The 13,250-nt window shown below is 35.4% G+C and overlaps 3 protein-coding genes across 3 annotated transcripts; all 3 read left to right on the top strand.

Annotated features, from left to right (window-relative positions):
• The first annotated feature begins 1,835 nt into the window (after positions 1-1,835).
• LOC105232407 (trypsin delta) lies at positions 1,836-2,804 on the top strand. The gene has a single exon (XM_019992674.3). The coding sequence runs from the start codon at positions 1,877-1,879 to the stop codon at positions 2,681-2,683; it is 807 nt and encodes a 268-aa protein (XP_019848233.1). The 5' UTR covers positions 1,836-1,876; the 3' UTR covers positions 2,684-2,804.
• Positions 2,805-5,416: 2,612 nt separating this feature from the next.
• LOC105232399 (lectizyme-like) lies at positions 5,417-6,393 on the top strand. Its single transcript, XM_011214064.4, has one exon. It carries the CDS (start codon positions 5,464-5,466, stop codon positions 6,268-6,270), a length of 807 nt encoding a protein of 268 aa, XP_011212366.2. The 5' UTR covers positions 5,417-5,463; the 3' UTR covers positions 6,271-6,393.
• Positions 6,394-9,980: 3,587 nt separating this feature from the next.
• Positions 9,981-12,883, top strand: LOC105232381 (sorting nexin-2). Its single transcript, XM_011214052.4, has 8 exons — positions 9,981-10,308; positions 10,817-10,938; positions 10,998-11,152; positions 11,343-11,512; positions 11,578-11,694; positions 11,767-12,210; positions 12,267-12,419; positions 12,481-12,883. Exons 1-8 carry the CDS (start codon positions 10,144-10,146, stop codon positions 12,529-12,531), a joined length of 1,377 nt encoding a protein of 458 aa, XP_011212354.1. The 5' UTR covers positions 9,981-10,143; the 3' UTR covers positions 12,532-12,883.
• Positions 12,884-13,250: the final 367 nt, after the last annotated feature.

Below are 13,250 nucleotides of genomic sequence, written 5' to 3'. Positions count from 1 at the left end.
AATCCACGAGGGTAAAATTTGAATATTAATTTCAAATTTGAAATGATTGATCAAAATTGTCATTTGACAACATTTGAGGTAATGAAAGAGGGTAGATCATTTTTTATTTTTATAAATAATATTTATACATAGTTTTTAATTATATAAATTATCAAACTTAATTTATTATCTTAATCTGTATCGTATTGTGCATTCTAATGATCATTTCTTCATTAAATTTTCCAGTCGAAATGGTTGCAACAATAATATTTCCTCTGCTTAAGTAATGCGTACCGTTGCATAATTGTAGGTGAATTAATTTTTAATCGAAATTTATGTGATGTCATTTCGGGCATATCTAGATAATTTGCGTTTTAATTTTCATCAACAACAGTTGTGAATGATTTAAAATACGTCTTAACATTAATTTCATCAACATCTACATTTTTAGGCGCTAATGTAGCCTGATTAATGAGCCAGTTATGGTCCAACCAATTAATTTTCACTTTCAGGAATATTCTCTCAATTAATCAATTTTTGCCGTGAATAGAAGTGCAGAAATTGTCTGCCAATATAATCCATGTATTTGGTTGTAGTTCTACAGGGTTTGTCCGGAAAGTAATAGAACTGGTTTTCTTCCACCGCGAATGCGGTAGAGGGCGTTCCTAGCTAACGAACATGTGGCTGGTCAGTTGTCTCCGAGCACCTGGAGTGTCAGGACAAACATTTTCGCGCTACGTGTTTCTGTGAGTGGTGCAAGCCGAAAATGCAGCGTTCGTTAGAGCAGAGGTACGCGATTAAATTCTGTGTGAAACTCGGTAAATCTGCGGCAGAGACGTTTGATGTGATCAAGCAGACTTACCCAGATGATGCTTTAGTAAGATGTGGTGTATTTCGGTAGCACCAGGCCTTTTTGAAGGGCCGGAAAGAGGTCGCTGATGAAGACCGTGCTGAGAGACCTGCGACTTCGATATACGCCGACAATGTGACTCGTGTGCGCAAAGTTTTGAACTCAGACCGTCGACTAAGTATTCGTTTAATTGCCCAGATGTTAAATTTATCAAAATCTATGGTTCCTGACGGAGCACTTGAACATGCGCAAGCTGTGCGCGAAGATGGTCCCAAAAGTGCTCACTGACGACCATAAATTATGGCGAGTGGAAGTGTGCCAAGAAAACTTGAACATTTGTGAAAGTGACCCCCAATTTTTGAAGAACGTAATCTCAGATGACGAGTCATGAGTCCGAAACCAACGAGCAATCTTCCGATTGGCACCCGCCTGCATACAAGCAGCATGCACCTCGGCGCTCAAGGCTATTCCGGAGAATGCCTTCCGTGACGCCTTCAATGCTTGGAAATCGCGCTGCATCGATGCAGAAGGAGCCTATTTTGAATGTTTTTAAAGAATTGTAACGATTGTCCTATCACTTTCCGGACAAACACTGTATTCTACCATTTTGTACCGATGAAACAAAAAAAAAACTATTATACTCTGCAAAAACTGCTGATAAGAGTATTAAAATAATAATAAAAAACTAAGGCTGAGGATTCAAAAGAAGAGCGTGTCAAAAGGAGCAAAAAAAGAGAAGAACGTTTTCTCTTCTGGGAAAATAAAAACTTTGCTCTATTCAGAAATAAACACTTTTTAGTTGAGTTGTATTGAAGCGATTATCGATAAGTACGTTTAGTACGATAAGATAGTAGCCTTTTCTTGTTATTCTACGAATTTGTATAATGCAAAAGAATGAAATATTAGAATACACATACTAAAAAAGATTAATTAATGTTATTATACGTATACGTATAAATAAGATATCTTATTATCGTTTAAAAAGTAGAAATATCGTTGACCAAGCTATATGCGATCAGTTGCGTTCATAACTTCAAAGTACTAATAATGGCACTACGCTGTTCGGTGTTTTTGGCAATTCTACTTTGCTGTCAACACGCTCTCGGTTTTACCTCAACGGAAAATCTAGTATGCGGACGCGTTGTGGGGGGCACTGCAGCTGCGGCAGAGTCCGCGCCTTACATTGTCTCGTTTCAACAGAGTGATGTACATTATTGCGCAGGCAGCATTTTAAATGCGAACTGGGTACTGACGGCAGCCCACTGCTTGACCTCGAAATCCCAAGTGTTAAGCAGTCAACTCATCGCTGGTACCAACAATGTAAATGGCGCAGCAAGTACCACACAAAAGCGTGCAATTAGTTCTTATGTGATACATGACCTTTATACCGGGGGTATAGCGCCTTATGACATTGGTCTTGTTTATACAGCAACCGCTTTTCAATGGACGACTGCAGTTAAAGCCATAAATTTACCATCAGCTAATGTTGTGCCAACTGGAAATGCGGATTTATATGGTTGGGGCTCGACTTCGACCACATCTGTACCATCTTATCCCAGTGAGTTGCAAGTGGCTAAAAATATACCAATCATCAGCGAATCCGCTTGCGTTGAAGCACTAGGATCAAAGGGTATTGATGTACATTCTACAAATATATGTACAGGACCTCTAACTGGAGGTATTGGAATTTGTACATCTGACTCTGGAGGTCCTTTGGTGCAAACTCAAAATGGTGTAACTACTCTAATTGGTATTGTTTCATGGGGAAAGGTGCCATGTGGTCAACCCAATTCGCCATCTGTTTATGTTCAGGTGTCAGATTTCATTTCATGGATTTCGGCCAATCAAAAATAATAAGATATTGGAACGATCATAGATTTGTAAACAGTTTAATAAAACACCACAATGAAATGAATATGAATAAAAGGCGGTTTAATCTTTAGTAAACCTAAAAATTAATCCTTTTTTGCAAGTACTCGTTGTATTCTAAATTAGTGGAAAAATACCAAATCTCTAAATAAATTAAAGAAAATATGTACATATGTATATTCTTTAACAATATGAAAGGTAAAAACCGATAATTTTGGAAAAATAGCGATTTAATTAGCAAACTTAGTTTCTGTGTAGCTAGATACGCTCGACCTAGCGATGCTCCACTTCTTAACTCATAAATGCTTCTTAAAGATCTGAAATGTTCCGAGGCGACGACTCAAATTTCCATCTACCTTGTCCAAATAGTCGATGTATATTACAACGAAACAGGAAAAGACGGTTATAAATTTTCTAACTGGTAGGGCAGTCGTCCCCTTCTGCAGAGCAGAAGTTCACTGTTAGACTGATCTTTGGTCTCTGGTGTGTACCAATATCACTTTACACTCTTGCTACTTGCAAGAATCAAACCATCTCGGGTGTAAAATGGATTTGAAAATACCCATGTATAAGTGAGACTTAGGAAACTATTATCCCCAAGCCCTACCTCGTCCGGTCTAATTCGGAAAAGTAGTGGAGTGAGCGGTATAATACAAATCACCCGGTACTGATGGAATCATTTCAGTAATGCTACAGAAAGCGCTCGGTCTATCCGTGCCATGGCTAAGGGTGATTTCTAGGGGACGCTTGAAGTTCAGCTATGTACCACACTCATAGGGGCTAGGGTAATTTTCATACCGAAGACAGGTAGGAACAACCCAACCTACTCAAAAGAGTTAAGACGTATATGCTTAACTTTTTTTCTGCAGGCAACGCTAGAGGAAATATTTGACGCGCACATTAGGGCCGTAGAGCCTCCTAGAAGCTTGTCCAAGGCGCAGCACGCATATACGAAGGGGCAAATCAGTAGAGATTGCAATCCATACACTGGTATTTCATGTCTTGAATAAAAGGAATACGCTCTTGAAGCATTCCTGGACATTTCTAGAGCACGTGTAGGCAAATACTCGGCACAACCTGAGTTCTCTCCCCCTATCATGGACTGTTGCTTCACAGCTATTATAAAACTAATTCTAGTCTTCGGTGCAGTAGTATGGGCCGTATGGAAACCCACCTAGAGGAAGTCAAAAGAAAGAGATGGCTCGAAAATGGACAAAGGAGTTGGTGCGGGAATATGCTGTCCAGAGTTAGGCATAAGTCAACCTTTTAAGTTGACGGACCTCTGCAGTATATTTCAATATATTTTCGCAATATCAAAGACCTCAGTTGTTATTGCGAAAGCCACAATTACAGGCAATTCCAGATTCAACATCAGCGTAAACAGCCAAGCAGCAAATCAATAAATAACCTTTTATCGCATATTGTGAGAAGAAAAGCAGAGCGCCAGTGGTTGCCAGAAGCAAGCAACTTCACTTCTACTGGGTCCCAGGATACAAAGGCATCGAGGGCAATAAAATAGTGGACGAGATTGCCAAGAATGGTGTACGGCTAACATACGAAAACGTGATCAACATTGGGAAACCTATGCATTGTCTATACGACGATATCGACAGAAACATGGTAAAAAAAAACAAAACCCAATGGAACGAGCTACCTGCGTGCAAAACTGCAAAAGTCATGTGCAAAACGGTTGATCTGAAGTAGACATAATTCCTATTGACACTCGAACGAGAAGACTACAGGAAATGTCTAGAGCAGGGCTCCAGGGAAACATTGGAGCATCTCTTGTGCACACATTATAAAGACTACACGGTAGGTATCATGGGTATGATACACTGGAGAAGGTATCGATAGCCGCAGAGTATGTTAAAACTCGCGTCGCTGGCATCCTAAAGGAAGACTACTCATCTTGGACTTAGCAACTGAACTCCATTTGTTATCGCTAAGGACCAAACTGGTCTATACGTGGCTTATCGGCCAAAGGTAGTTTTTAATAGCACCTTTATATGGGCAGTAGAGTGGGAGTCTTCAATTTTTACAGCGTTGATAGAGGCGCTAAAGGGATTTGTCGAGAGTGAATTTAGTTATTGTGGCTTAAGTGGTTTAGGAGGTCCATTCAATCAAATATATGGTGAACCGCTTGCCACTGCGATCCCCTTGGCAAATTACAGTTTTATATCTTAATTTAATGCTTAGTTATGGTCTTTTATACATTTTTGATTAATGGCGTTTTGTGGGCGTGGCAGAGATCCAATTACGCTCATCTATGAACGCCTTACTTTTTCGCAAATGAATATTTGTGCCAAGTTTAATCAAGATATCTTAATTCTTACTCAAGATACAGCTTGCACGGAAGGACGGACGGACCGGCTGACAAAAGTCAAAACTATTATACACTCCAGCAACTGGTTGCAAGAGTATAAAAATAATAAACAACAGTTGAGGGTTCAAACAAAGAGCATGTTGTGGTTAGCTAAAAAAGAGAAGCCCGTTTGCTCTTCTGGGGGAGTAAAAAATATACTTTATCAGGAATAAACACATTTTAGTTGAGTTGTATTGAAGCGATTATCGATAAGTACGTTTAGTATGTAAGAGTAGCCTTTCTTGTTATTCTACGAATTCGTATAGATAATTATTGCTACTATACATAATACATATACATTTAAGTACTATAAATAAGATATCCTATTATCGTTTAAAAAGTAGAAATATCATTGATCAAGCTATATACGATCAGTTGCGTTTATAACTTCAAAGTATTAACAATGGCACTACGCTGTTCGGTGTTTTTGGCAATTCTACTTTACTGTCAACACGCTCACGGTTTTACCTCAACGGAAACCCGGGTATTTGGACGTGTTGTCGGGGGCACTGTAGCTGCGACACAGGCCGCGCCTTACATTGTTTCATTTCAACGGAGTGGTATACATTATTGTGCAGGCAGCATTTTAAATGCGAACTGGGTACTGACGGCAGCCCACTGCTTGACCTCGAAATCCCAAGTGTTAAGCAGTCAACTCATCGCTGGTACCAACAATGTAAATGGCGCAGCAAGTACCACACAAAAGCGTGCAATTAGTTCTTATGTGATACATGACCTTTATACCGGGGGTATAGCGCCTTATGACATTGGTCTTGTTTATACAGCAACCGCTTTTCAATGGACGACTGCAGTTAAAGCCATAAATTTACCATCAGCTAAGGTTGTGCCAACTGGAAATGCAGATTTATTTGGTTGGGGCTCGACTTCGACCACATCTGTACCATCTTATCCCAGTGTGTTGCAAGTGGCAAAAAACATACCAATCATCAGCGAATCCGCTTGCGTTAAAGCACTTGGATCAAAGGGTATTGATGTACATTCTACAAATATATGTACAGGACCTCTAACTGGAGGTATTGGAATTTGTACATCGGACTCTGGAGGTCCTTTGGTGCAAACTCAAAATGGTAAAACTACTCTAATTGGTATTGTTTCATGGGGAAAGGTGCCATGTGGTCAGCCCAATTCGCCATCTGTTTATGTTCAAGTGTCAGATTTTATTTCATGGATTTCGGCCAAACAAAAATAAGATATTGGAACGATCATAGATTTGTAAATACATAGTTTAATAAATTACTATAATGAAAATATGAATAAAAGGCGGTTTAATCTTTAGTAAACTCAGAAATAAGAAAATCCCTTTTTTCAAGTACGTGTTGTGTTCTAATTTAATGGAAAAATACCAAATCTCTAACTAAATTGAAGAAAATACGTACAAGTATATTCTTCACCATATAAAAGTTAAGTACTTCGCCTACAAAAAACGATAATTTTGGAAAATAGAGATTTAAACAAAGCAAACTAGCAAACTTAGTTTCTGTTTAGCTAGATACGCTTGACCTATTGATGCATTAACTTCTTCACCCATCTAAATATACATTTTTAAAGATCTGGTCCCGAGTCGAAGACATAAATTTCCATCTACTTCGTCAGGATAGTCGATGTAGATTATACCTTGCGAAATCTAGGAAACGACGGCTATCAATTTTCTACGTAGCATCCAACGTGTCGACAGATTTTTCATGCCAAATAACCCATGCAGGATATGACCCGCACAGTCTTTTGAGATTTCTAATTTCTCCGCTATCTCGGTGGTCCACCGACTTCAAATCGTAGACTATTGCATCCATTTATAGATGTTTTCGAGGCACCTGGGCGCAACTCAGCATACACCGACATGCGGCCACGTTGAAAGGAGTTTTTACACTGCGCGAGTTCTTTTATAAAAAGAAGACGAATTACCCACTCATTTTTCGTTTTTCGATAATCAACGTACACACCCGCTTTAATAGGTGGTTAAAACAAAATTGCAATGTTATTCTGATAGTAATCGTACTAAAATGTACTACACGATAGCAAATTTCTCTTGCGATAGTGATGCTGTCAGTTTGAGTATTTGTCAGACCACCCTCTTATATGTATTCAGCATAGACAATGAGAGAGGCAGAAAATCCAAAGTCTGGACCGATATCGTTAATTTTTATGCTAAATCATATGATAGTTAAGAAAACATGCCCACTTAATTTCATTCACAAACATATTGAGCGTTATAAAGGCAACCGATGCATTTGATTGCGATATAAATATTTTAGGAATATGGGGCTAAATTGATTGTTTCATATTTTTAGTAAGGCTTTTTTAGCTATCTAGATTGATTTTAAAATGTTGGATATAATTTTTAATAAATCATCGATATATACGGTATAAAGCTACTTTTCAGCATTTTGCAGTAATCAAAGCCCGGGAAATTCCTTCAGATGGTGGCAAATCTTTATGTATTAAAAATATCTTCGAATGAGTGATATCAACTCGATCGAAGGGGCTAAATTTAATATTGTATGTATATTGAGTTAATGTGGAAAACGTCAACCAGAGGATCGAAATTCTTTATATGTATGAGGGATATGAGGTTAAGACCAAGATATAGAATTCCATTCTAATTTAGCCCTAAATCATGTAATTTTTAAGAAAACTTGTTCACTTAGTTTCATTAAAATATGATCAAATTGAACGTTTTAAAGTCAGGAAAAACGGAAATCATTAAATGGAGGGCGTTTGGGGGCAGGAAAAAGGACATTAATTTAAAAATTGCTCAGGGATACTTGAAAACGTATTTTCAAGGAATTTTTTAAATGCACAACTAAGAGAAGTTTTGATCCGTTTCAACCCATCTTTGACACACTGTTGTCAGGAAAGGGTTATGCTGGAAATTCAATTATATATCTCACGCATTGACCGATATTTGCGGTAAAAAGTCAAATTTGATGAAATGGAATTTAAAATTGTGTTATACTTGTATGAATATTATACTATATTAGACTATATTGTAATCCGATTTTGGCAATTCGTTCATGCAAAAGAAGTCGTGCAGGTCATTTGAATGATGTTATATTCAGAACTGAAGGGATCGTCTCAGTGTGAAGTTTTCGAGAAATCGATTCTTGTTGTAAATTGTAGAAAAAGAACAGAGCGGAGAACACTGCAACTCCAATCTTTAAACGCTTTTTTCTCAGAATGGTGTTTCCACTCTCAAAGGAAGAGTTTTGAAGATTTTTTTAATCTTCTTATTTTTTCTATGAAAAACTGTCGAAAAATGGACAAAATTCCATAGTTTTTGTTCAACCCACCGCCATTTTGTCAAATTTCAAAAAAATAAGAAAAGCTTCCTTAGCACGATGGCGATTTTCTTACAGAATAATAATCTTTTTGAAATTTTTGTTTTAGACCAAAATTACGGCCGCAATCGAGGACATCGTACAAGACCTTTTTTTTACGTGTCATTTTAACAATTTACATCCAATAAATAAAAATAATTAAAATCATTCTAATGAATGTATTTATTTATAAAAATAATTGGACTGATTAGTTAATTTCAACATTAAAAAAAAATCTCGAAAATCAGTTATTTTTCGGAGGGTTACACTGAAACGATCCTGTAATTATATCGATTGTACTTCAAATTGAATAAAAAAACATTTGAATTTCCTTAACAATTAGTGTGTTTTTTTTTTAAGAAAACATAAGATTCTTAGAAATTATATATAACCCTATATCTATCTCGATCAGTTTTAGATGATATTCTGTATGAAGATGTGGCAAGAGTATAAACATTATTGACCCCAATTGTCGAAATTGTATTCAAGTAATGTAAAACGATATCTCGATTGCAGGGACATACGGGCGAACTGACAAACAGACCTCCTAAATTTATTGATATGCGTAACACCATGTCTATCTACATTGTTATTATGAACGAGTATAAAATTTATAGATCGATAAGAAACAAGACCACTAGACAAATAAAATAAATCACTAATAAATAAGTGTAGTTGGTATAAGTTTGATATTTTCTAACTAGTTTAGGTAGCAATTTCTAGTTATACCTTCGCAACATTTTGCGGAGAGTATAATAGTTTGATTCACCTAAAAGTTATTTTTGTTATATCTCACAAACTACTAAAAGCATATCAATCAAACTTACTAAACATGTTTCTCTCTATAATTTTATTACACAATGGAAAACAGACTCCACTTCGTATACAAAGGTTATGTCGAGCCTAGTGTGATAACTCAAACAATTTATATATCAGAGACATTAAATTGAAGACCCGAGATTATACAAAAGGGGGACACAAGCACAGTTTTGCAACAAAGGACAAGGGGCGTGACGTTAGGTGCATACATATATAATATTACTTTAAACTTCTCATATTACAGTTTGAATATAGATATCGGACAACAACCCTATCAACTTCCTTTATAACACAACACACCGTGTGAAAAATCAATCAACACGATAGCAAATTGTATATATGCCGTTTTTGGTCAACCGATTTTGTTCTCAAATCACAAGAGAGTCCTTGCTGTACCGTAATGTTGCGACTAATCATATGTCTTATTTCAAAACTATCGATAAATAGCACTAAAAATGGTGTCAACTGGTTGGAAGATAATCGTTGTATGATATGTCTCTGAATTGCAACTATATTGATAAACATTGAATTTTTCCCAAAAAAAAAAAAAAAATATTTAACGATACCATGAAATTATATACTAAAGAAAATTAATCAAAAATAGATTTTGAAAAAAATAAATATTTGAAGTCTATTTATCAAAGTGAAATTTAAATTATCGATTTTGTATTTGGTACAATTAAGAATATCGTATCAGTTAATCAACGAAATTTATACTTTGGCAACCATGTTAAAAGTAAATCTGCTTTATCTACACAGTTGAACCGTCCAATTGACAAATGTAAATTTCACATTTGCATTCTTTGTGTTTTTGGGTGGTACAATAAAACTAACATTTAGAGATTCTATCCACCATAACACTAAATAAAGTAGCTAATTTCGTAAATTTTAAATATTGTTGCTAATAATCTAACACCAAATCGTAAAATATGGCCGATGAACAGAACATGATTGATGCTCAAAAACAATTCGCTGATGTGGACATAAATAACGGCAGTGCCTCTGGAGCAGAGGATGACGAGGAAGAAGAGGTTCCAGCGCCCGGTACTGTCGACAACGATTTATTTGCCATAACACCAACTAGTGAAATTCATGTAAGATTATTTTAACATTTTAAGTATTCGGAAACTTCTACATCCTTTACACTGGCACAAACAATATTTTTCCACAATTGTTTGCTGACTCACAGAAAATGATGGGCGGTGTCTCGAATATAAACCACTTTCCCTACGCATTAAATTGTTATCACATCAATTTGAGATATAGGCTTAAATGTCAAACCCTACTGTAGTTTTATAAAATATCCATATGTAGTACACAATACTTGCCGGCATGGACATCTTTTGTATTATTTTACAATTACAATTTAAACATTGTTGTTGTAGTTTGACCAGCAGAAATAGTTATTTGTTTGCATTGTGAAAGACGTAAATTAAGCATTCTTATCAGCAAATTGTATATGCATATGAATTTTCATTGAGGGCAATGAATTCATTGATTAAAGCAGAAATATATATATTTAAGTATTGAAAGGAATTATAATAATGAATACGAAAGGAGGTTTATATTCAAATAATAAATAAAAACCGTTTATATTTATAGCGCCGTATATCATCAAGTAATCTCGAAGATGTGCTTACCGACAATGGCGACTATTTCATAGAGGTAACAGTGGCAGAGCCACAAAAAGTAGGCGATGGCATAGGCTCATATCTTACTTATAAGTGAGTACCGGAAAGATATATATAATTTATTTATATAAACAAATATTTATTTTTCGTAGGGTAACAACGAAAACAAACATTCCGAAATTCAAACGCTCTGAATTCAGTACAATGAGAAGATTTAGTGACTTTTTAGGAATACACGATGTATTATCAGGAAAATATACAAGACTTGGTAGAATTATCCCACCGGCACCATCAAAAAATATTATAGGTAAACCATTACAATCATACCTAATTAAATCAAAAACATTTCAATAATAACTATTTAAAAACTGCAAAATTTTAAAACTAAAAAATGTATTTCTATCTTTAAATATCATTTGTATTCAATAATATAAACAAGGCGGTAAATATTATTAATAGCAAACAGAAACTTCAGATGCTTAATACTTTTGTTTTAGGTAGTACCAAAGTGAAAATGAGTCCACAACAAACAGAGCCCGGGGCACCGCGAAATGCCGAGTGGGTTGAAACGCGAAGAGCTGCTTTGCAACGATATGTGAATCGCACAGCTCAGCATCCGGTGTTGCGAGTAGATCTCGACTTCATAAATTTTTTGGAAAGTGATCAAGTAAATAATTTTTATGGGGTTACTTAATATTAATTAATATTTAATGCACATATGTATATTCAAAGGAACTCCCTCGCGCAGTTAATACAGCAACTCTCAGCGGGGCTGGAGTAATGCGTCTTTTTAATAAAGTCGGAGAAACCGTAAATAAAATCACCTATAAAATGGATGAAAGTGATCCTGTAAGCATACGAATTACATATACATTTAACTAAAATAACCAATTTGTGTTCTATACGTTCGTTTTTTTATAGTGGTTTGATGAGAAAATTACTGAAGTAGAAAATTTGGATGCGAACCTACAAAAATTGCATTCAGCATTGAAATCTCTAGTTAACACACGTAAAGAGTTATCTGCGCTGACTGGACTAGTTGCAAAATCGGCGGCCATGCTAAGTACGTGTGAAGAGCACACTGGTTTGTCCCGTGCACTCTCAAACTTAGCTGATGTAGAAGAGAAAATCGAATTGCTACGTTCAGAGCAGGCCAACTCGGACTTTTTCATAATGGCAGAATTCGTAAAAGATTACATCGATCTATTTAGCGCTGTTAAATCGGTATTTCATGAGCGCGTCAAAGTTTTTCAAAACTGGCAACATGCACAACTACAATTGTCGAAGCGACGAGAAAATCGAGGGCGTTATGAACTCGCTAATCGCACTGACAAACTAGAACAAGCGCAACAAGAAGTCGAAGAGGTTTTAAATAATAAAAATATATATCTTTTTTTTACTGATTAAATTCTCAATTATAGTGGCAAACAAAGGTTCAACGCTGCCAACAACAGTTTGATGATATATCAACCGAGATAAAAAAAGAAATGGAACGGTTTGAGTTGAACAGAATACGTGAATTCAAAGTAAACACGATGAAATATATTGAGGATCAGATGGCGCATCAACAACAGGTGAAGATAAATAATTTAAATAAATAAATGTAATATATATATATATTTTTTTGCTTTTCAGATTATTTCTTATTGGGAAACTTTTATACCCTCTGCCAGAGAAATTGTTTAAAAAAACTGTTTACGCTCTCATAAATCGCTTAAATGCAGAATCGTTTTGTGAAACGCCTTTTATATATGTATTAAAAGTAATAACTAATAAATAATTCGTATCCAAGCAGGAAATTTGTGCTACTGAAATGCCGTTATAAATGTTTTATATATAGCATATAAAACTAAAGGGCAAAAATTCTGTGTATCTACGTTCCACAAAGTATTTTTTATTAAATATTATTTTTTATGATTTTTGTAAAGTATTCCACAAAAAGAAAATTTGTTAAAAACATTTAATACATGTATAGGATTATTGATTGAGTATGTGCTCTGTTAGCTAATAAAAACTATTGAATATTTAATATATAATATATCGGCATGATAAAAATGTTAGATCTATTTCACATATACACTTATGTATATCTCAAGAATATTTTGAAAATTTATAAATGAATATATAAAATTACGTAAATGGAATAAATAAAATTGTAAATAAGAATGCAATTTAAAAGATATTTATTTATACATTACACTTTAAGCTTATGTATGAGGCAGGTTTAAAAATAGAAACAGAAATGCAAATACACAATTCTCTGTAAAAATTAACGTCACCTTATATTAGAGTTTGAGAAACCTATTTAGGTTGTGCGTTTTTATTATGTGCGACCAATGCCTGAGAATTGAGGTCTTATGTGTAGACGTCATCAGAAGCCAGGAACAGAAAAAGAACGCATATTT

Source organism: Bactrocera dorsalis, chromosome 1 (assembly GCF_023373825.1).
Source record: "Bactrocera dorsalis isolate Fly_Bdor chromosome 1, ASM2337382v1, whole genome shotgun sequence".
Classification (NCBI taxonomy): Eukaryota; Metazoa; Arthropoda; class Insecta; order Diptera; family Tephritidae; genus Bactrocera; species Bactrocera dorsalis.
The sequence above is the reverse complement of the archived record's forward strand: the minus strand, read 5'-3'. Positions and strand labels throughout refer to the sequence as shown.

What these genes read in the sequence shown, in the direction of transcription:
- LOC105232407 (XM_019992674.3), top strand. Translation starts at nt 1,877, where the DNA reads ATGGCACTACGCTGTTCGGTGTTTTTGGCAATTCTACTTTGCTGTCAA.
- LOC105232399 (XM_011214064.4), top strand. Translation starts at nt 5,464, where the DNA reads ATGGCACTACGCTGTTCGGTGTTTTTGGCAATTCTACTTTACTGTCAA.
- LOC105232381 (XM_011214052.4), top strand. Translation starts at nt 10,144, where the DNA reads ATGGCCGATGAACAGAACATGATTGATGCTCAAAAACAATTCGCTGAT. An exon ending in CACCAACTAGTGAAATTCAT is followed by an intron (nt 10,309 to 10,816) that starts GTAAGATTATTT and finishes TTATATTTATAG; the next exon opens with CGCCGTATATCATCAAGTAA. An exon ending in AAATGGATGAAAGTGATCCT is followed by an intron (nt 11,695 to 11,766) that starts GTAAGCATACGA and finishes GTTTTTTTATAG; the next exon opens with TGGTTTGATGAGAAAATTAC.